Source organism: Brassica rapa, chromosome A09 (genome assembly GCF_000309985.2).
Source record: "Brassica rapa cultivar Chiifu-401-42 chromosome A09, CAAS_Brap_v3.01, whole genome shotgun sequence".
NCBI classification, from domain to species: domain Eukaryota; kingdom Viridiplantae; phylum Streptophyta; class Magnoliopsida; order Brassicales; family Brassicaceae; genus Brassica; species Brassica rapa.
The window spans coordinates 16,422,489-16,445,719 of record NC_024803.2 but is presented as its reverse complement, the minus strand read 5'-3'; the positions used below and the strand labels follow the sequence as shown (position 1 = coordinate 16,445,719).

General features: G+C 31.4%; 2 protein-coding genes and 1 pseudogene across 3 annotated transcripts; 2 read left to right on the top strand and 1 right to left on the bottom strand.

Moving 5' to 3' along the window:
* The first annotated feature begins 239 nt into the window (after nt 1–239).
* On the top strand, nt 240–5,706 carry LOC117128341 (annotated as a pseudogene).
* A 3,150-nt stretch (nt 5,707–8,856) lies between these two features.
* On the bottom strand, nt 8,857–19,304 carry LOC103839364 (allene oxide cyclase 2, chloroplastic). 2 transcript variants are annotated; one of them, XM_033280562.1, is made up of 5 exons: nt 13,091–19,304; nt 12,934–13,012; nt 12,773–12,847; nt 9,572–12,441; nt 8,857–9,472 (listed from the first exon to the last, which is right to left on the bottom strand). In XM_033280562.1, exons 4-5 carry the CDS (start codon nt 9,804–9,806, stop codon nt 8,946–8,948), a joined length of 762 nt encoding a protein of 253 aa, XP_033136453.1. In that variant the 5' UTR covers nt 9,807–12,441; nt 12,773–12,847; nt 12,934–13,012; nt 13,091–19,304; the 3' UTR covers nt 8,857–8,945. The 2 variants fall into 2 exon arrangements, with proteins under 2 accessions (XP_033136453.1, XP_033136452.1); XM_033280561.1 differs by having other exon boundaries at nt 9,572–13,012.
* Nucleotides 19,305–22,240: 2,936 nt separating this feature from the next.
* LOC103839365 lies at nt 22,241–23,184 on the top strand. The gene has a single exon (XM_009115868.3). The coding sequence runs from the start codon at nt 22,759–22,761 to the stop codon at nt 22,879–22,881; it is 123 nt and encodes a 40-aa protein (XP_009114116.1). The 5' UTR covers nt 22,241–22,758; the 3' UTR covers nt 22,882–23,184.
* Nucleotides 23,185–23,231: the final 47 nt, after the last annotated feature.

Here is a 23,231-nt window from a genome sequence, read left to right as displayed (position 1 = left end):
CTTGTTTATATAATGAGTGTGTTTAGTCTACGGATGCGGGGATGATGTAACTTGCACGTGCGTATATTTAGAAAGTGGCCGGTTTCTAAATGAAAGATGGCTTTGGTGAAATTTCGACTCGGTTTCCCATGGACGGTTTCAAAGCGCAAGCTTGAGAAATTGACTGAAAACGAGTCATTACGTAGAGAGTAGAGTACGAGATCTCCAAGTAATGGAAAGATACCAAAACAGGCAAAAGATATACGTTTCGTAATTTATGTCTACAAAACTCTGGTCGGTATAGTGTTTTTAGTGAAGACATTAGTAACTTTGTTCAGTTGTGTTAATTTTTTGTTCATTGCAACTAATAACCAAATATTGTTCATTGGCATGTTTCTACAAGTAGTCATAGTGATCAGTCGTATGTCACAAAACTTTTAATATTTCAGCGATGTAAAATATTTCTTTGTGACTAGTTGGTATAGTCGAACAAGACGTAGCTATAAGAGCATTTCTAATTTCAATATATTTTTTTCTTCTAAAATATAATTTAAAGTAAAAATGTTTTAATGATATTCTATTTTTCACTCGATATATAGTAAAAACTAAGTTTATTCTATAAATAAAATAATTCATTATTTTTTTATTCATCATTCTATTTTTATTTTAAAGTAGAATATCATCAAAGTAAAATTTAACTCTACTATACAATTATTCTACGTTAAAAAAATAGAATGAACTATTGGAAATATTCTAAACATTTTAATTTCTGCTACTACGAAATATAAGTATCATTTTTGTTGAAACATCGTTATAAATGAAATGTTGAGGTTCTAATTCACAATGATGAGACATCATTATTAGTGTAAATTATTTTGATAGAATCGAATTTCGAAGGAAAGTAGTTAACCCACATAATTTTTTCTCCAAACAATATTTATGAAAATGTTCAGATCTGATAGAACGGATTTGAACAACACATTGTTTGACTGCCTTTTTTTGAATTATGGTATGCGTTTCAAACGTGGTTCACAAAATATATACTATTATTTTGTTATTAATATTAAACAAAGTGTGGAACTCGCTGTTGAACGCAGATCCAGACACAACTCTTCCACATGAGCAAATCAACTTTCTCACATGTCAAAGAGAAAAGAAATTCCCGAATCTCCATATTAATCTTAGCTTGTCACCTTCGAGTTATTTAATCAAATTATTAATCTAATAAAGAGTATTGCAAACATCCCAATATATTAATATATTAATCCTCAACACTACAACATATTATCGTAGCAATTTGCCATCACGAGAATGATTCTTAAAGTTGTTAAAAAAATAAGTTGACCTATATAAACATATACTATATTTTTTATTAAACTAACTATCAAATTAATTAGTATTGTACAAAAAAATATTTTTTTTTCCTTAAATAAAAGCACTATAGAATTACCTAATAAGGTTAACATATATATGACAATTAATGATTATGAATAATACATATTTGATAACAATTTTTCTAACCTCTCTCTTTTTTGCTTAATTTTATACTATTAAATGAAATAAAACAATCACATTAAGCATATAATAAAAAAAATTAAAATTTTTCTTATATATTATATTTTGAATGTTCAAAAACGACTATAAATTACTAAAAATGGTAAAAGTCTCACATTGAAAATTTTGTGATCAATGATTTACTCTTTTTTTGTTCAAACAAGATACAAATGATGATAATATATCGTAGGAGTGGGTGTTCGCGTACACGTTTGGGTTGGTACTGGGTATTTCAGTGTAAAGGTATAAAACCCATTCAGATATTTCTACACTTCGAGTCGGATTCAGGTATTTTATGTTCGGGTTCAGATATTTTGGGCCGGGTTCGGATATTTAAATTTTGAAGAAAAAATAAATAAATGATTCATTGTTTAACTTTTTTGTATTTAAAATATATTTTAACTGGTTTTTTAATTTTTAATTTAATAGGTTTGGAGATAAAACTTTTAAAATATAACGACACTAATTTAGTTGTTGTTTTGAAATTTTAGATGCAACTTTTGTTAATGCAAGAAACAAGAGCTTGATATATATATGAAGTGAGTAGCAAATAATTTTGTCCATAATTATATGTAAATTATCTAATTTTGAGCAATAAGCATCACTAATATAAATATTTTGAATAAAATGAGAGAAGTAAACTAAAAATATAGGTTTAAGTATACTTATGTTTGGTTATCTTCGGATATCCATTCGGGTTCTGATATTACCCGTTTGGATTCAAATATTACCCCAACTAGTGAAATAAATAATTTGCTTTGTTGTTCTAGAATTAGATGATTTTTAGAATGAGCTAGTGAATATATACTTGACAGACATTTATATTTTGAGTCTGCACTTATATATTCTATAACAATTTGATATATTAGATTTGAACACTAATCTGTTAATATAGTTCGACGGTGATTTTTTTTCTCAAAATTTTGATTCTTAGATATGTATCTGGAGTAAAACTAATTTTTACAGATGTCCATTTTTTTTTTAAATTGACACTTATTTAATTCACCGAATTCATAGAAGAAGTTAAAAAAAGAAGCTTAACTCATATCAATAAAACAAAGACAAGAATGAAAGCACAATTTTGTAGATGTAGAAATGAACTCACTTATGGAGAGTCAATAGTAAACAAATCGAGAGCAGAAAACCTAATTCCCTCTTGTCATTATACAATCAATGTTGTCTATTTGGTTTTGGTGATTTGTGCCTGCCGCAAAACTTAATTTTCTTTTGTGCATATGAAGTCTTAAAAATAATTAAAATGAAATGTAATATGTTAACTCTTCAACAACGATGATATATTTAAGAGACCAACATTTGTATTCGTCATTTTATAATCGATAAAGATTGTAGTGTTGCAAAATGTTAAAACTATTTAATAAACAAACATTATTATAAAAACTCACTCCGCGCATGCGCGCAAGTTATCATCTGGGCATACACTTATTACTCTACCATATATCTAAAAATTCACCATCTTACCTAAATGTAACTTAAGAAGTCCTCTGTTTCATCTCCTTCTTCTTCACTTTTGAGCAACTATGGAAGCAATGACCAGCGTTGACTTTGAAAATAGCTTCATCTTTGTCTTCTTCTCGACCTTCTTTCTCTTTTTCTTCTTATTCTTCTTCAAGAAACAAAAGAATGTCTTTGGTTTATATCCGAGCCCTCCTTATCTTCCCATCATTGGTCATCTTCACCTTCTCTTCTCTGCATCAATCCATACGTTGTTTCAAAAAAAATCATCAAGGTATGGACCTTTCCTCCATCTCCGCATATTCAACGCCCCCTTCGTTCTCGTCTCCTCTGCCTCAGTGGCCTAGGAGATCTTCAAACACCACAACATAAGTGTCTCCTCCCATGGTCCTATTGGGATTGATGAGTGCCTCGTGTTTGGAGCCTACGGCTTCATCAAAGTTCCCTATGGAGATTACTGGAAGTTCATGAAGAAGGGCATCACCACTAATATGCTCGGACCCCAGGCCATGGAGCAGTCACGAGGGGTTTGTGCAGTCGAGAGAGAATACGGAAATCTGCTCGATAAGGCGATGAAGAAAAATAGCATTGAGACTCGTTAACAGTATCCTTGGTAAGATGACACTGGGAAGGAGTTTTTCTGAGGAGAACAATGATGTGAAAGTCTCTGAGCTTAGTCTAGAGCTCGGAGCATTGACTCAGAAGATTTTCTTGCAACAAGTATTGCGTAAGCCGCTTGAGAAGCTCGAGTTCTCACCATTTAAAAAGGAGGTAATGAATGTTTCATACAGATTTGACGAGCTCCTGGAAAAGATTATTCTGAATTACTAAGGGAAAGTGGATGACCATCAAAGTAGTGAAATTATGGACACATTGTTAGCAGCTTATCGAGATGGAAATGCAGACTATACAATCACTAGGAACCATATCAAGGCGTTACTAGCGGTAAATGTGTAGTCCCCTTGTTGATGAGTGTGATATTTCATTGAGAATCCAAACTAGGCTTAGAGCATTAAGTGTTGCTTAGTTTAGTTAGTTTTGTTTTGGATAAGAAAATTAGTATAAAATTAATAAATAACAAAATTTTAGCAAATTTGAATATATATATATATATATAATTAACATAACTAATTTAATAAATTTTAGTTTATTATTAATATGTTATGTTGATTTGCGTATTTATCTCATCCTAATCGAAACGAGCTTTTCTTTGGAGCCGGTGACACCTCTTCAAAATCAACAAAATGGGCAATGGCTGAAATCCTCAACAACCATAAGATTCTTGAGACATTGAGAGAAAAATCGACTCCGTAGTAGGGAAAAGAAGGTTGATCCAAGAAACTGATCTACCAAAACTCCCTTACTTGCAAGCGGTCATCAAGGAGTCCCTAATATTACACCCACCGGGGGCAATCTTTCCAAGGGAGTTTTAACAAGGGTGTAAGATCAGAGGGTTCTACATACCTAAGGGCACACCAATTGTTATCAATGCTTATGCAGTGATGTCCTGGATCAAATCTAGGTTATACCTTAATAGGAATGGCAATTGGGGTAATGGTGCAGTGTTTTGACTGGGAAACTGCAGGAGGAAAAGTTAACACGGAAGAGGCTAGTGGAAGAGCTTTCTTGGCTTTGGCTATCCTCTTAATTGTACTCCTCTTCCTCATAACCTAAATCCTTTGCCTTCCACTTTGTAGATCCTCTCTATTTGTGAATTCCAGTTTCACTCTATTTCAAAACATATCTATTGCACTTGTTTATTTTTATTTTATTAATAATAGTATACATTATGCAGCTTTGAATCTGTCTAATGATATATCAACGACGCTAGCATGCACATACCACTAGAATAGCCAATATATTAGATTGTTATTTCCTATTTATTTTTTAATATTTTAAAAGATCATTAGACAAAGACACAAGAAGCAAATAAGCTAGTTTTGTGAATCCCTTATATATTAAAGGAGAAACATTGTAATAAAGGCGTTCACATTAAACTGGACACATGTCATGTGTAGAAGCATTGTAATAAATGCGTTTACACTAAAAGTGACACATCTCACATGTAGAAAGCTTCCCAGCCAACCAAATTCTACATAAATATGTTCATACTATGTACTTTACGTTTTTTTTAAATATAAAACTCACATGCATGGTTCTTTTTTGCGTTATTTTACTGTTTACAAATAGAACTGGACAAATTATTCATAAATTCTGATTTGATTCGTTATCCGTTTTGATTCAAACCGAAATATCTGGATATCCGTTACTCTACGAAGCAAATCAAATACTGAAATGCAATATCCGTAAAAAAAAGCAGATCACAAATATCAATATTTATAGGAACGGATATCCAATTTGATTCGTTATATGTATATATATATACATATATTTAAAGAACTAAATATAAGTTATATACTATAGTAATAGTTTATATAAATTTTACAATATTTTTGTTTTTAAATAATTTCATTTAAATAATTTCATTTTAATTAGTAAGCACGAGTTATTACCTAGTTTAATTAGTAAAAGCACCAGCAGTGGTAACATTTGATAAGAGTAATTCAATTTCAAAATTAATAAAATAATGAAAAGAAGGAAAGAGAAACAAGAAAAGAGAAAAAACATATGCTTGTGAAGAGATTTTCTTACCCTTTTTGAAAATTGTTCTACACGTGTTGGACACAACAAATTACGAAACATTAAATTAATTCTGATAATTGGTTTACCTGAACATATTAATATATAAATGTTGAGAAATGATACTAAAGAAATCTACCACTAATGATGTTCTAAGGGCATGAGCAATGAGAGTCTCTCACCTTATCTCTCATCTTAAAAATAATAAAAAGAATAGAAAAAGAAGAGAGAAGCATGAAAAAGAAGAGGGATGTACCTCTATGAAGAAATGTTCAACAGTAGTTTGAGAAATTTTTCTCATATGTGTTATCATCTTAAGAGCATCATTAACGCGGTTGCTTAAACTTGTCTCTTAGTGTTATTAGGATTAAAAAAAGGAAAACACCAATTACCTTAAGCAACCTCTCTTAATCAAACGACAGAATAGACAGCTCTTGTAGGACACGCGTCGCTCTCTCTTGCTTTCCATCGAATCGTTTTCGGCGACGAGAGAATCGGAGTCCGCTTCTCGACTGAGACAAATCATCTCCGATATGCTTCCTCTCTTGGATATTTTATACTCATCTGATCGAAGAAGATATTTTATACTAATCTGATCTGTACACTCGTCATCGTCTTGTTCGATTGAAATCAATGGTAGTCGGAGCTGCAGTGCGTGTAGCCATCGTTGGTTGCCGAAGGATCGTCTCGTTACGTGCTTCCCTCCTCGTCTCTTCTCAGTCTCGCTAGGTTCACCATTCTGAACCGTTTCTTCAGTATTGACTTACTTCTCGTATATTTTTCGTATTCAGTCGCTATTGTATCCTCGCAAAGAAACGATCGAGAGATTTCTTCATATCACTGACTGATATAGGTGTCGATAATCAAAAGAAACAATAGTATATCCAGATCTCGTAGTTGCCAATGATAGTATATAGTTGCCAATGGAGATTGTGATTCCGTTATGAAGATCGATTCGCCGTTCCGAGAAACACCAAATCGAAGCTCAAGTACAAAAGATCCCGAAGATAGAACGATCTTTCCCACAATGAACTATGAAACGAATTACAGAATTGTATCAAGATTTGAGAAATTACAACTCTACTTTTCTGAATGAATCTAAAAGAAAGAGACGATGACTTTGTTTATACCCGTAACAGAACAAACGGACTCGACTAATCAAAACGAGACGCGTGTCACACTCTGATTAGCTCCTCCTTTCTATGACGCGGTTAACGACTTCCTCCCTTTCCTCCACTCCTTATTTGACACCTGTCTTTCTCTACTCCTCCGTTTTCCCTATAACACAACTTCCCTCCTTTGACAACCTTGAACACAAGGTTAGAACTCAAATGCTGGAAACTTCTTCTTCATATCAAACATATACTCCCATGTCGCTTCCTCTGCTGTTTGGTTAGACCATTGCACCAATACCATCGTAGCTGCTTGGCGTTGAACCATCTTGCGAGCTAAGCAAAACGTAGGTTCCTTGAGAGACACATCATATAAGACCGAAGGCAACTGATTAGATGTAGTTGCATTCCCCACCAAACGCTTGAACTGAGATACATGGAACACCGGGTGGATTTGAAAGGACGTAGGTAGCTGCAACTTATACGCCACGACTCCCACCTTATCCAAGATCCTATAAGAACCATAGTCCTTCGGTGTTATATTTTGGGAAAAGCGTTGAACCACTGATTGTTGTCTGTAAGGTTGAAGCTTCAAAAACACCCAATCTCCCAACTCAAAAAATCTCTCACTGCGATGCCTATCAGCCACCTGCTTCATCCTGTGTTGTGGTCGTAGTAAATGAAACTTAAGAATCATTAACATATCTTCTTGCTCCTGTAAACTTTTAGCCACTACTTGAACTCTAGCTTCTCTCGGCAAGTAAGGGAGATGAATTGGTAGTCTTAGTAGCTGAGTGATAGCTTGTATTTACCAATACTCCGCAAGAGACAGCCATTTACTCCATAACTGTGGCTTATCACTCGTCATGCATCTCAAATAAGTCTCCAAGCAACGATTTATTACTTATGTCTGAGCATCACTCTGCGGATGATAAGCCGTTGAAAGTTTTAAAGTGCATCCTTGTAGCTTGAATAACTCCTGCCAAAAGTCACTTGTGAAGACTGCATCTCGATCACTGACTATAGAACGCGGCATACCATGCAGCTTAAACACATTGTCCAGAAAAGCTTGAGCCACTGAAGCTGTCGAGTAAGGGTGTTTCAAGGCAATGAAATGTGCTGCTTTACTCAAACGATCCACCACCACTAGTATTACTGACTTCCCACCCGAGAGGACCATCTATGAAATCCATAGATATATCCATCCAAACACCTTTAGGTATAGGTAACGGCTTCAATAGACCAGGAGATGTTGCAGTGTCGTATTTACACTGTTGACAAACCGTACATGCTCTGTTGTAGGCTTGGATGAATACTTGCTACTGTGATTGTATGGAAGATGGTAGTATGGAAGATAGGGCAAAGAGAGGATGGTCAGACCCGTGAGCACTGGTGGTTTTGAGGCTGTTATCTCCAAGGATGGTCAGACCCGTGAGCACGCTCTTCTTGCTTTCACCCTTGGTGCCAAGCGAACGATTTTCTGCTATAACAAGGTGAGCACTGGTGGTTTTGAGGCTGGTATCTCCAAGTGTGGTCAGACCCGTGAGGACACTCTTCTTGCTTTCATCCTTGGTGCCAAGCATGATTTGCTGCTATAACAAGGTGAGCTAACTGCTTTTTTTTAAGAACCCTTAATTGAGTTCTTGCATTGGAGTACAAAAAGTAAATGTCTCTTAACAAGAATTCTTAATTTAACTTTAATACTTAAATATTCATTAAAAGACTTTAATGGGTCGCCATGGTTAATCATGCTATAATGGTTCATTTTTATTTAAATTTAAACTTTATTTAAATTACTTAATGATAATAATATAATATCTGTAAAACATTTAATGCAGATACTCTACCACTAAAGATGCTCTAAGACCATGATTATCCCTAAGAGTTTTTTACATTTTTTATTTTTTTATCTAGATAAAAAAAATTAGAAAATGTATCAATCGCGAGCCGTCACGTATCAGTGAAGTCTGCGAAAAAAACCATCACAATTGATCCTTATCTTACACTTTTTGGGACTGCCTTTTAACTTTTTGTGGGCCCTAGAGGCTAAAAAACATTTAAAAGTCGACCGATATTCATGCTCTAATGTTACCAACAATAGATTTTAAATTTCTATTTCTTTATTTAAAAATAATATATATCATCGTACAAAGACACAAGAAGCACATATGACTAATTTTACTGAATTTAATTGGTAAAGTTACTAATAATTCCGCTAGGTTTCAAAGCCTTAGCTTCCGGAGCAGGCTTCACGTCCTTCGACGGAGGAACAGGAGTTCCGGTGAGCTCCACCGGTAAATCACAAGCAAGACCCTTAAGGTAGAAAGTGTAGAAGAGTTTTGTCGGATAAACGAGCTGTTGAAGTTTGACCTGTCCGTAGGCACCTTCAAAGATTCCAGTGCCACCAGTAATGGCGAGGAACGATTCCTCGTAGGTCAGGTACGGTCCTTGTACGGACAAGTGACCGTAGTCGCCGAAGTAGAAGCTGTAAGTAGCTTCGAACCGATCACCTTTCTTCTCCGGGACGTGTTGGATCACGACACAGAGACCAGCGGTGATTCCCACGCGCTTCTTGAGGTCTGCGGTGTAGAGTTTGTTGGTGAATGGGACGAGATCGCCGAGACGGAACTTTAGGCTCATTACGTTTTTTAGGATTTTTGGGCTGTGTCGGTCTAGTTCGTTGATCTCGTACACGTTCAGTTCTTGCACTTTACCTGAATATTTGATAAGAAGCGAGGAAAATAAAATCGATTTGTGTGCTTTGAGGTCATGATTAGATAATAATAAGAAGAAAAACTGATCAGTTAACTTACTTGGTCTGAAATGTTCGGTGTCTCCAGAGTTCTTGGAGAGAGCTTGAGATAGTGAGAGGTTCTTGGGAGTGGAAGTTGAACGAGAGGAGAAATCTTGAACGTTGGATGAGATCCCAAGATTCTGGAAAGGTTTATAGAAACTGAGAAGAGAGCTACGATGAGATTGGTGATTACAGGAGAGGTCGTTGAGAGTTGTCGTAGAGATGGATTGGAGAGACATAGCATGAGAAGCCATTGATCAAAAGAGACTTTTGAGATTTGGTTGAAAGGATTATATTTTGAAGAAAAGATGGAACTTTGGTTTATATGTGAGTGAGTTGAGTTCTACGAATGTATATATACATATTTGGATGATGAATGGTAATGAAGACGTGCGTAATTTCCCAAAGTGAACCAAAAATGATATAAAGGATTGAGGAATTTGGATTTGGTTTCCATGGCCGGCACGTGGAAACGTAGGAAATTGTTGGTCCAGGTTTTCGGATCTTTGATTACTTATGGACGGTCCCTAAATTACAATGGAGAAAAATGAAAAACGTGCGACTTGTGTTGCTTTTGAGTTTGAATTCACTATTCTAACTACAGAAAATATTATTATAAACGTTCTTTTTTTTTGAGCAACTATTAACGTTATTCTAAATCTATACTATTATTTGAAAAGTGAATTTGTTTATTTTATCATCTTTTCCTTTATAATTTTAGTAAATTTGTTTATCTATCATATTCTCCATGATTTTAAGATAAGTCATTAGTCTAATTAATATTATTATTTAAAAGTTTATTTAATATATATATCATGATATTTAAAATAATTAATAAACATTAACCTAAATATATATACTATTATTTAAACATTAACCTAAATATATATATATATATATTATTTTAAAAACTATATTTAATACATAATTATAATGAATATTTAGTTCTCTATACTATTATTTGAGAAGTGAATTTGCTTACTTGTGATATTTTCCATAATTTAGTAAATTTGTTTACTTGACATATCCTACATGAATTTAGGATAATTCATTATTTTAAATAATATTATTATTTAATTTATATATATATATATCATGATATTTAAAATAATTAATAAACTTTAACATAAATATATATATACACTATTATTTTAAAAATATATTTAATACATAATTATCATAATATTTAAGATATTTAATTAATAAATGGATATTAACAATTGATATTAACAATATCTACGTATAATATCATAATCACGTTTATCTTATATTTATTTTATGATTTTAATGACTAATATTATAACCAATTTCTCTGATTCTTATTAGAAATATTGATTCAAATAAAAACTATTATAACTTTATATATAAGTATACTATTATATTTTAATCGATTTCTTCGGTTTATTAGGTTGGATCAGTTAATATATGCCACTGGATTTCTTTTTTGAGTCCCAAATACAATAAATGTTTAGTTCCAAATCCAAAAGTTTTAATTTCATTATCACTATAGAAAAGATTTTGATCCAAAATCTACATCACATAATAAAACTATGAAACAAATATGAATATTGAAGTATTATAACATATAATATTAATTTAAAATGTATCAAATTAAATATTTTTAGAAAATAATTTTGTTTTATAATATACTAGGGTCGGCCCAGGCTACGCCCGAGTTTTTGGTTTAAATCTTAGTTTTTCTTATTATATATTCTGTACGTATATAATATATTATAAAAATATAAGTTTCTAGAAAATTATAAAATTATTTTCAGTTATTTTTTTGTCTTACCAATTTCAAAAATTTTAATATCCAAATATCTGATATTTTTGTTATTGAAAATTATATATAAGGTGAAGAGTCAAATAGAAAAAAAATTAAATTTTAGTTATGTGTTTGATTCGTTGAATTGTAAAAATGTTTCATTTCACTTAATCTCTTTCATCCGTCCAATCGCCTCTGCATCTGGCTCGACACTATCATACGAAGAAGTTAAATGTTGGAAACTAATGTTTGAAGAACCAACTATTTCTTTCTCTGTTCTTGGTTTCTTAGACTTCCACTGATTCTCATCGTATGTGAGCTTGAACTTCCTTTTTCAGAATCATCTTGAGGATGGTGAAACAATAAGTGACTTCCTGTCTTGTCTCTGTTTATCTTCAAAGACTTGGGTTTTTGTTGTTGTTGTCTCTGTCATGATCTCTCCGTTTCAGACCTCTGTTGATGTTGTTGTTGCTGATAACAAAAAACCGAGCGATGACGGATCTATTACCACCATGTTGAATCTCATCAATGACTCAAAGATCAGACATGAAACAACTGTCCAGATTCGTGTTAATGAGTTGGTGAGAAGAAGAACAGAGTTCTTATTCATAAGCTCATTTCATCCCCACATCAAATCTGATCCTTGATGCTCCATGATTTTGTTCTCTCGGAATTCCATAGATAGCTTGCGCGTAACAGATTCTAATCCTCCATTGGATCAACACACAGGCCTGAGAAAACCAACAATGCCAATGTGAGAAATGGAGCAAGTTTTGCAAAGAGAAATGATCATTTCATGAAACTTTATCTCCATCAATATTCATGCTCATCTGTCCACAATAACCAAATTTTCACGATCAAATTTTTTATTAAGATTAATCTATGTTTTGCATAAATATATGTAACGTTTGTAGTCATATCTTATTTGCAGCCAAGATAGGAGGGAGTAATGGTAGGGGAATCGTCATTGGCAGACTTGAACTCTTGCGACTCCTTGAAGTTCACTTACGCTTCATAAAGCTTCTTCTTCCCAACCACAATGATCTCCAGGGTGAGATGATGCATCTTCTCTGCTACAACTTTTTCTTTCGAGTTCACCACCACACAAACTCGACCACTGCATTCTACGATTTTGAAAAACCAAGAACCAAAAATATTACTCAATGATCAAACCACTTCCAAAACGTACTCATCATCCCCCATAAATGAATTTCAATGATCTACATTTATCACATTGAAAACACTAAACATGCGAAGATGTAGCAGTAACCGAAAACACGATGAATAATTAGAAATAACACTAAATACCGTTCTGGATTAACGTAATATAAAAGCAGAAACATGAATCGATTAAAAATTTGGTTAGTGCAAAAAACGAAAATTAAAACTTAAAAAAAAAAAAAACTTAAAACAACTCTTCCTGAAACAATGACCATGTGCATAAACTGATATTACCATCAAGCCTTTCCACTTCTTTGTAAGCTTTGTGTACTTAAAGAGAACAAATGCAAAACCATGTGAATCACCAGTCTAAAACAACAAAACAACACGCATCAAAGAAGAGAAACAATAAATGATTCAATCACAAAGACATGAGACCATAGTTTCTCACTAACCTTCAATCTCTGGGAATAAAGAAATCCACGACCTTTCCATACATTGCGAATAGAGGATAAAGATCATCTGCAGTCGGACCTACACAACACATAACAAACCCTAATCTCTCAAAAACCTAAGAGGAAGAGCTGCGGAATTTTACGAAAAGAAACTCACATATTTATAGCATTGGATTCACACAATGGATTAATGAGGGCATCATTGAATGAGAATCATGGGAGGAGTAGAGAAATGGTGTTAATGTGAGCCTTAATTGTGATTCTTGAATGTGGTCGACTTACGTAACGGTGCCGGATCTCGTCGCCAGTAAAACAACTCCAATCGATTAGCCAAATGATTTTGTTTGCCAATGAAAAGAGTTCAAATCGATTAGTCACAGACAGCTTCCTCCAACTGAGGCTGGTCTGAGTTGGTTCTTCGCGGCTGCAACGGAGTTTTGGAGAAGGGAGACGTATATGTGGGTTTCATTTAATCAATATACAAAGCCTGATTTACTAAAGCCGATTTGATAAACATTAATCAAAGCCCAATAATGATCCATCAAGAACTGAACGGGAAAAAGAAATCTCACCTAGCCCCGTATCACAATTTCTTTTGATAAATCTTCCTATTTCAGAGCCCAGTTCCGCGATGGAAGCCCACGATGGTAGAGTTTAAATGATACGGTGTGTTTTGCTCGGCTGGACACATGGCGACTCCTCAAGACTCGAGTTTCTGACGTGGAGAGCCCAGGAAGGAGACAACCATATATATATATATATATAGATTATTAATCCGCACAAGGTGCGAGACATAAACTAGTATTATTATAAATGTAGGACGTCCCTGAAATGTTGGGGCATAAACATTTTAGTAATGTATTTAAGTTTATTTTTTTTTTACAAATTTGGAAGCCTTTTCAATGTAATTTTTTTAAAAAGTTTAGGGGCTCAAGTCCAATGTTTCATTTCTCTATACTCAGGGCCAGGTCACTAAACGGACGTAAGCTGTTGCCTCACTCAGCCCACACCTTTTGGATTGACTTCTTTTTATTTTCTTATAACACAGTCTTGTCTCTATATTCAAAACACTTTTCATTTTTCATAATCACAAGTTAAGAAATATCCCTAATATGTAAGTTTTTTGGTTTTTTTGTTTTATATATAAATCATTATCCATTTTTTTATAATATGTTAAAATGATATTTTTATCTTGTGATTAATTGTTTCTAATATATTTTCAGGTTTCTTATATATCAACATGTATTAAAAATTGGAATCAAAGTAAATTTTAACTCTTTCATCTTCAATGAATTATGAAAAATTTATTTTCTTTAAAACACTAGAATTTATATTCAATAATACTAATATAAACTTTACAAATTCTCTACAATTATATTATGACACATAAGTATTTTTATGTTCTAATTAATTAATTTTTATTTTTACGTAAATTAGATTATTAAGTTCATGCATGTAATTAATAATCATCTAATATTTACATATATATATATATATATATATATATATTAAAGTTCTCTAAAATTTCATAAACACACACACACATATATATAGTTAGATATATTAGTTTAACCAGTTAGATCTGCATTTATTTTGCTTGATATGCATTTTGTGTTTGCATTTTATGTTTGATCTGCATTTTTTTATATGCATATCATTAGAAGCATTTTGTATATGTTTAAGTTGCACATCAGAAGTTGATCAACACCAGTAGAGTTAGTGCCGTCTATTACATCATATGGGCAGCCGTAAGCTAAACTACTTCTTGGGCCTATAAAGTCTGAAACTGAAAATGACAACAGTAACTGGGCTCATGGAAGTAAAATGCTAAGAGGTTGAATGACATGTTATTTATGGAATTTGTCATTTAAATAAGAAAAGGGCTTCATTTGTCTTATTATTGCATTAGACCCAAACAATTTTTTCGCTTTATCTAGTACTAGTGGTTTTCAGGCGCTATGCGCCAGGTTCGTATGTTTTATTATTAAATGAATTTATAATTTATTTTGTGGTTTTAATAAAAAAATGTGTTCAAAAATTTGAAGATGAAAATATGTTGAAAGAGAATGATATTTTTTCTGATCCATTTGATAGTGATTAGCGACCGTAGTGTATTAATTTGTTTTGAAGTTGCTTATTTTCGTATGTGGAATGTCTTTTGTGAGTTGTGTTTGTGTATGTTGTTTTATGTGAGACAAAAATATTTTGTTATGTAATTGTATATAGGCTTATTTTGGGTAAGAGGATTTGTATTTCCATGGACGTTGGTCTTTTTGTGATAATTGATTGTTAACATGTGAGGTTAAATGTCAAATGGTTTATGTTTATTTAGGATAATTGTGTGTGGGAGTTTGAGATTGTATTTAAATGCTCATCTTATATAATTCTATAATGGCTTTATAAAAATTGTTGGTGACTGGAAGATTTTTTTGTGCTTGTCAAAGAATGTGAAATTATCAGCAATATCAAATAAAGTTGTAATTTATTGTATTGGTATATGTAGAATTTGTAATTCAGCATTCCTTCACCACGTGTGTAAAAGTTTGTGAGGTATTTTGGATATGTTCTCATTTCACTCTTACGTTATTTTCTGTGTTATTTGGTACAAATTTGAAAAACTGACATTTTATATTTTCGACCACTTAATCTTTAATTTTCATTTATCGCTATGAGCAATGAAAATTTTGAGATTGGCAGGATTATCAGAGTTTTAAGAGGGGAATATGTGAGTATTGTAACTGTGTGGTTGGATATGCGGTGGAAAAGTTTGAAAAGAAACGTATAATTAGAAGTGGTATCAAAAAAAAAAGAGAACAGTAGTTGTAGCACCGATATCCTTTTCTCATTCTCTCTGAATGACAACATTTGTTTTTATTCTCCTTTATGTAGTAAGTAGGCGGAGGTTTGTTTGCCCTTAGATTGGTTACGAATTGGGCTGTTGATGGATGATTATATTGCCTTCATAGTTGCTTAGGATTGTTTGCTAGGCCAGTGTTAATGTCATAATAAGTTAACGTTGTACTTTTTAGGATTTTTTAATATGTGGACCTCGTGTTTTTTTTTTTGAGTTTTGAATACTTTTCTTTCCAAGTACTGCTATTTAAATTTTAGAAAATAGTTCTATAACGTTGACAAAAAAAATAGTTCTATAGTAATTTTTGTGCTTTTGTGCTTTTAAAAACAACCTTATGTTTATATAATATAGTAACAGGTAACTGTAAGTACTATTTGCATAATCGATATAAAATATATAGAATGTATATTTTACTTTAGAATAGAAAAAATTAATACAAAGCCTATTTTTTATATCATTTGATAATATAATTTTCACAATGCTTCTTACTTTATTTTTATATACTTACATATTAATTTTCTATGTGTACTAAGGGAAAATCTCAAACTCAAATTTATGGATTATGTTACTTATGTGATGTTTGAAAGATAGAATGGCTAAAATATGCTTTGAATTTTTATTTTTATACATTGTTGTTAATTTATCAATTTTAGACTTCATAATACAATAAACACTTACATATGTAATTGATGTATATATTTTAGTATGTTAATAAAATATAACGTTTTATTTTTACTTTTAAATCACTTAGCAAACAGATTTAAAAATTCATAACTTTCTCCATTCATTAAACTTAAAAAGTGATAACAATAATATATGTTTCTCTTAGTTACGTAGCTGCTTCACAATTGTAGTCGCTGTCTCTGCATCTGTCCCGATCATGGTCATAGTCATCGTCATAGTCATGATCCTTACCCAAGCATCAAAACATTGTTCATCAACAGCACTTGCTTGTTGCAGCGCCTTCAACATCTGCTCCCCTTATGGTACACTGGTGGGGTACGATCACTTAAATCGTAACTTAGATATTTGATTCATAGGTCTGTTGCTACATACAATACAATTGTATGTATTTAGTAAGAACTCTGATCTATATTCAGTCTCCCGCAAAAACCCAATAGAAGCTCATGTTTCTCTACCATAGCCAGAGTATATATATGAGTTTTCAACTGATTCACACGCTGAAACACATCATCCCAAACTTCCGACCCAGACCGGGACCCTAGTTCACTGATCAACAGCGGGAATGCCTAGCGGAGCTGATGAGAACACTGGTGCTGTGACTGCTGTCCTCAGCTATGTCGAGTCCACTAAAACAGTGCATGTTGTTTTGGTCTAAATATCAGCCAGCCTTAATATTCTCACTGATTTCAGTGCTGTATTCTGCGTATAGAGACGAAAGGACCAAGTTGCTGGTCAGTTTTACCTCCGCTTCCAGTGACAGGAAGACATTTCAGAACTTTAAGGTTTCATCTCCTGCTCATATTTCAATCATTTGTCCGTTAGGTGATACTGCAAGGTACATACCTCGGTATATGTGACCTGTCAGAGTTGCATTCTCAACCACATACTTTGACAAAGGTCAAAATAATTATTAATTTGGAGTAGGTAAGGTATTTCTATACTATGATTTGGTTTTGGGAGAATCCACGCGTGCTTAGCAGCTTGTTACGTTCTTTGACCAAGCTAAATTGTCATATGCAAGAACAAAGAGGGTTATGCATTTCGTTATGTAATGTGAAATCATGGCAAAACTAATAAGAAATTTATTTGACTGTAACTATCTATGGAACCTAAATGAGTATTAGTTGTATTTCAAAAACATATGAATCTATCATGAGTCCTACCACACTGGGAAGAAGCTCGTTAACATAAGGATACCAAGCAATGGCTTTAGAAGCAGACACCAAACCAAACAATCTTGGGTTACTTTAAGATTCAGAAATTACTGCGTGCATCATTGTAATGATAAAGGATATTCAAACTTTTAGACCAAAAAATGTACTCATCCACAATATGTAATATGCACAAACCAGACGCAAGGATTAAAAATAAATTTGATTCTCACAAACTTCCCAATTTCATCAACAGACATTGGGTTCATGTATTTACCAAAAATGGAATATATTTTTGTGTGGTGGTTGCTTCAATGCCACTGATCTCGTAAATAGCTTCCTCCCTGAGAAGATTTTTGAAAGTGATCAGCTGATGCACATGATGGAACCTTGGAGGATCGTTGACTGGTAAGAGGCATAAACATGAACAATGTGGCTACTTATATAAGAATCAGCAGATCCAAATTGAGAAATATATGCGATGGAATATGAAAAGGACAACCTATTTATCAAGCAGGAGCATGTCAATCTCCAAGAGATCCCTTCCTTTCTTCATGTTCCGAGCCTCACACAGACGAAGGAGACCGTCACCACCGACTGAAGGCAACGACCAGACTTCAAGAGCATGATAAGGATACGAAGAGGTCCATTTAATGATTTATAGTTGGAGGAGTGGCACAGAAGATCAGAGTTACAGACGTAATAATGGAAGGTTGAGACGTTGGGAGAGGTGAAAGATCTCTGGAAATTTCGTCGGGCAAGAAGAAGAAGACGGAAAGAAACACCAACGAAGATAAAATTTAGATATTGACGTTGCTTTCCATTTTTTTAAAGTCCATCCTCGATCAAAATAATGTTTACAAAATCCATCCGCAATCAAAAAGTCCAGCCCAAGCAAAGTGAACAAAACACAGATTTGGCTTGTGCGTTGAGAGTGACATGTGTCTCAAAACGCTCCTTTCTTTTCCGATGATGTGGCAGCAGGTGGAGAGAGACAACGTAACTTTATTATAAAAAAAATATGAACCATGTCATCTTTACGAAAACGTCATTGCTAAGTTGTCAACGCACAAAAAAATAAAAGTTGTCAACGCACCATATGATTTCAACTGGACTGGAAGGTCTATAATTTGGTACTAGGTTAAGATCCGCGCCTTGCGTGAAATGAATATTATATATAAATTATTTTTAAGTATTATATATTTTTTAAATATTATGAAATAATAAATATATATTGAGTAGTTAAAAAGTTAGTAACTATTACGTATATAATTAAATTTGTACAAATACTTAAATAAAATTTATTTATTCAGACAAACACTTTTTCTATTTTTTATGTTATAAAATTAAGTTTAAATGATATTAACATAGATATATAGTACATTTTTAATATTGACATCTGTTAAAAACTATTTTATACTCATACTATTTCTGATCGTTTGTATTTCTTTCTAACAAAAATTTTAAATCAATGATAACAATAAGAAAATTATGGGATGTTTAATAGTTTTAGTAATTTATAATTTTAAAAATATTCAATGCAAGTTTAAAATCTAAATATTAAGTTGTCAATAATTGTTCAAAATGTTTATCAAAAAATTTCAAATCAAATTCGAAATTAAAATACTTATGTATTTTATATGGTATATAATTTTTTTTTTTAAACATTAATATGCATATATATAATACTAGGTGTTTTCCTGCACCATGTGCAGTGATAAATTTTTTAAAGTTAAATTATATTTAAAATGAAATTTATTAATATTATATATTTTATTATTTTTGACTAATATTTAATATAAAGTTGATTATTTAAGCATAAAATTAAGAAAAAAATAATTTTATTTATTTTCAATTACATATAATAATATATATGTAATATACTTAAAATTTGAATCTTAGATAAAAAATTTATCTATTTATTTTGGTTAAATGTATTAAATCAACTTGTATAAAATTATTAAAAAATCATATAAAAATTGTATAGTTATTAAAATGATAACTAAATAATATTTATAAAATTTGTAGATATCTAAAAGAAACTAATGAAATTACGATTAACAATTTATTAATATTTTAAAAAAGATGTAGAAAATTTTGAAAATATTAGTAATAAAAATTGTATAATTATAAAAATACAATTAAATAATATATTTTGAAATTTATAATGTATATTTCAATATATTTATTTTAGTAATGATTTATGAATTATTACCATATTTTAAGAAGTTTACCAAAAATATAAATCAACATTAAATGTAATGTATTAGTTATTGTCATATTCTATAAAGTTTACCAAAAATATATGTCAGTAATAAATGTGATTGTCCATGTCATATTACTATAAGTCATGTCATCAATCTTGTTTGCCATGTCATCATTGTTTTTGTAAAAATGATTGTAGAGAGGACATGTGGCAAAATCACTTCACAAATATAGTCTAGGGGATTTATTAAATGAGACTTCTTACTTATGTAATTTCGTAATCATTTGTATCTTGTTATAACATACATTTTAAACCATGGATCACAAAAATTTCAGTGTGAGATTTTTAACAACTTTAGTCATTTATATTTGTTTTTTAAATTAAAAATATAACATATATGAAAAAATCTAACTTTTTATTATCTAGTTAATGTGGTTGTTTAATTTATTTTAAAATGAATTAAAAATTATAGAGAATAGACTGATTTTTATAAAATCTTTATTATTCAAAATTATTAATTGTCATATATACTTTAGTCACATTAGGTAATTCCGTGATTTTTATTTAAAGAAACAATGAAGAACATTTATGATTAATTTGTGGTTAGCTTAATAAAAAACTTATTATATATTTATATGAACCAACATATTTTTCTAAAGATTCTAAAAATGATTGTTGTGATGACATGTGGATACAAATACGTTGTAATGCTTATCTTTTGATATATAGGGGATATATAGGGGATACTGACGTGGATCCAACACATAAACAAATTATAATTGAGAATTCGACCAAAAAAACCACAAACTTTTCACGAATTGCCAAAGAAAACCTGTACTCGAGCCTGGCCAAAAAAATCATTTACTTTTGTTGACTTTTTTAGTTTATTAATAAACTTAGGATTGACTTGCCAATTTAGCACGCCGTGAACTATCAGTTAACACAGTGTTAACTAGACGTTAAATGTTGACGTTAAGTGAAACGACGTCGTTTCATCTCATTTGAAAACGACGTCATTTTACAGGATTTGAAATTAAAAATAAGTAGACCCCTGGATTCGAACCCAGGTTGGTTGGTCAAATGGCAAGGTCTTTTACCACTGGGCTACTCACACTTTCAATGTACTTACTAACATGTTTACTTTTATTTGGTACATATTAAATGTAAAAAATTCTCTAAAAACTTAATAAGATCTTTAAAATTCCAATAAAATTAAAAAAATAAAGAAGATTTTTATAAAATTAATTTAGAAATTAAAATTAAAAAATAAAATTTTATTTTTCTTTTTAAAAAATAAAAACTCTTCCAAAATTTTCTAAAAACTTAAAAAGATCTTTAAAATTTTATTGAAATTAAAAAATAAAAACTTTATCTTTAATTTTGAAATTAAAAAATCAAAAAATTTCCAAATTTTTCATTTAAAAAAAAATCCAATTTTTTTAAAAATTATAATAAAATGCAAAAAATTAAAGTTACAATTATCAACTTTTTATGTGTGTATAATTAATTTCAACTTTTAGCAAATGTATTAAAAAAATTGAAAAGTTTGGAAGATTTTTTATTTTTTGAAAAGAAAAAATAAAATTTTATTTTCTATTTTAATTTCAAAATTAATTTTATAAAAAATTTCTTTATTTTTTCAATTTTTTGGAATTTTAAAGATCTTTTTAAGTTTTTAGAAAATTTTGGAAGAGTTTTTATTTTTTAAAAAGAAAAAGAAAATTTTATTTTTAATTTTAATTTCTAAATTAATTTTATAAAAATCTTCTTTATTTTTTTAATTTTTTTGGAATTTTAAAGATCTTTTTAAGTTTTTAGAAAATTTTGGAAGAGTTTTTATTTTTTAAAAAGAAAAAGAAAATTTTATTTTTAATTTTAATTTCTAAATTAATTTTATAAAAATCTTCTTTATTTTTTAATTTTTTTGGAATTTTAAAAATCTTATTAAGTTTTTAGAGAATTTTTTATATTTAACATGTATCAAATAAAAATAAACATGTTAGTAAGTACATTGAAAGTGCCAGTAGCCCAGTGGTAAAATACCTTGTCATTTGACCAACCAACCTGGGTTCGAATCTAGGGGTTTACATATTTTTAATTTCAAATCATGTAAAACGACGTCGTTTCATCTCATTTGCAAACGACGTCGTTTTACTTAACGCCAACAATAAACGATGTTAAATATTTCTGTTAAATTTGTTGACGGCGTGCTAAATTGGCAAGTCAGCAAAAACATTGTTAATTAATTCTAAAGTCAATGACAGTTTGGTGTTTTTTTGGTCAGCCCAAAAGTTCATGTTTTTTTTGGCAATTCGTGCAAAGTTCAGGTTTTTTTTGGCCGAATTCTCAATTATAATTAGTGAAATATACACCGTCTGCAAACAAACCCCAATTATTTCATGCTATCCACAAGGGTCCGGTCCCAAAGTGATTGAATATAATATGCTCCAATAAACCGAAATACTACATATTCACATTTTAAGTAGATGGTATGAGATTTTGGTTTTAAGAGCTTTAAATAATTGCATTTTAGCAACGACAACAATCTTTTTTGTATTCTTTCAAATTATCGAAATCAAAGATCTCAAAAATATTTGGTGGAAAATAAAAGAGGGAACAGAGAGGGGCATGCATGTTCGAAGTATAAGGATTTTTCACACAAGTACAAGGCACCACAGATACAAATCACCACTAATTTTATAATCATCTCTTTGAAGATTGAAAATGATGCGACACTTAACACAAGTGGATGGTGAAAGACAGTGTCAGGTGGGTTGGGGTGCACTTCCACGCCCGACTTCGACTTGTTGTCCCTACAAACTCTCTTCTTCTTCTATAAAAAGAAAGACATTCCTTTGTTGATATTAATTCCTCTTATCTTCAAACTAAAACCTCTAAAACCATCAACGAAAAACTCTAAAATATCTAAAATGGGAGTTTTGAAGAGAAGAGTATCGAGTAGTAGAGGACTTGGTGGTGTTCTTAGAGAGCAGAGAGCTAAGCTTTACATCATCAAACGATGTGTTGTGATGCTCCTGTGTTGGCAAGATTGATCTTGGTTGTTTCTGAGCGGTGATATACCTTGAAGCTGAACCGGATCAAACCGATGATTGCAAGAAGATATGAAGGAGAAACTTGTTTGGGTTTGCTTGCTAATCGTCGATCTTGGGGGATGAAAGTTCATACACTTTTGAAATGGGTATATATGTTTTAGGTTGCTGGAGGTAAATTTGTAAATATCGATGAATAAAAACTTTGGGATAAATTTTGTACTGCTTTTGCCTTAGTTCTATAGCTCCCCTGGTGTAAATTCAGCTATCTCAGACATAATATAAGCCCTACCAGTTCTTAATTTCCTTGCTTTATAGTCTTATGAACTTTTGATTAGTTCTAGTATGTGAAA

Coding starts and splice junctions, on each gene's coding strand:
- LOC103839365 (XM_009115868.3), top strand. CDS start 22,759: ATGGGAGTTTTGAAGAGAAGAGTATCGAGTAGTAGAGGACTTGGTGGT.
- LOC103839364 (XM_033280561.1), bottom strand. CDS start 9,806: ATGGCTTCTCATGCTATGTCTCTCCAATCCATCTCTACGACAACTCTC. Junction 9,473..9,571: donor CACCGAACATTTCAGACCAA/GTAAGTTAACTG, acceptor TCAAATATTCAG/GTAAAGTGCAAGAACTGAAC.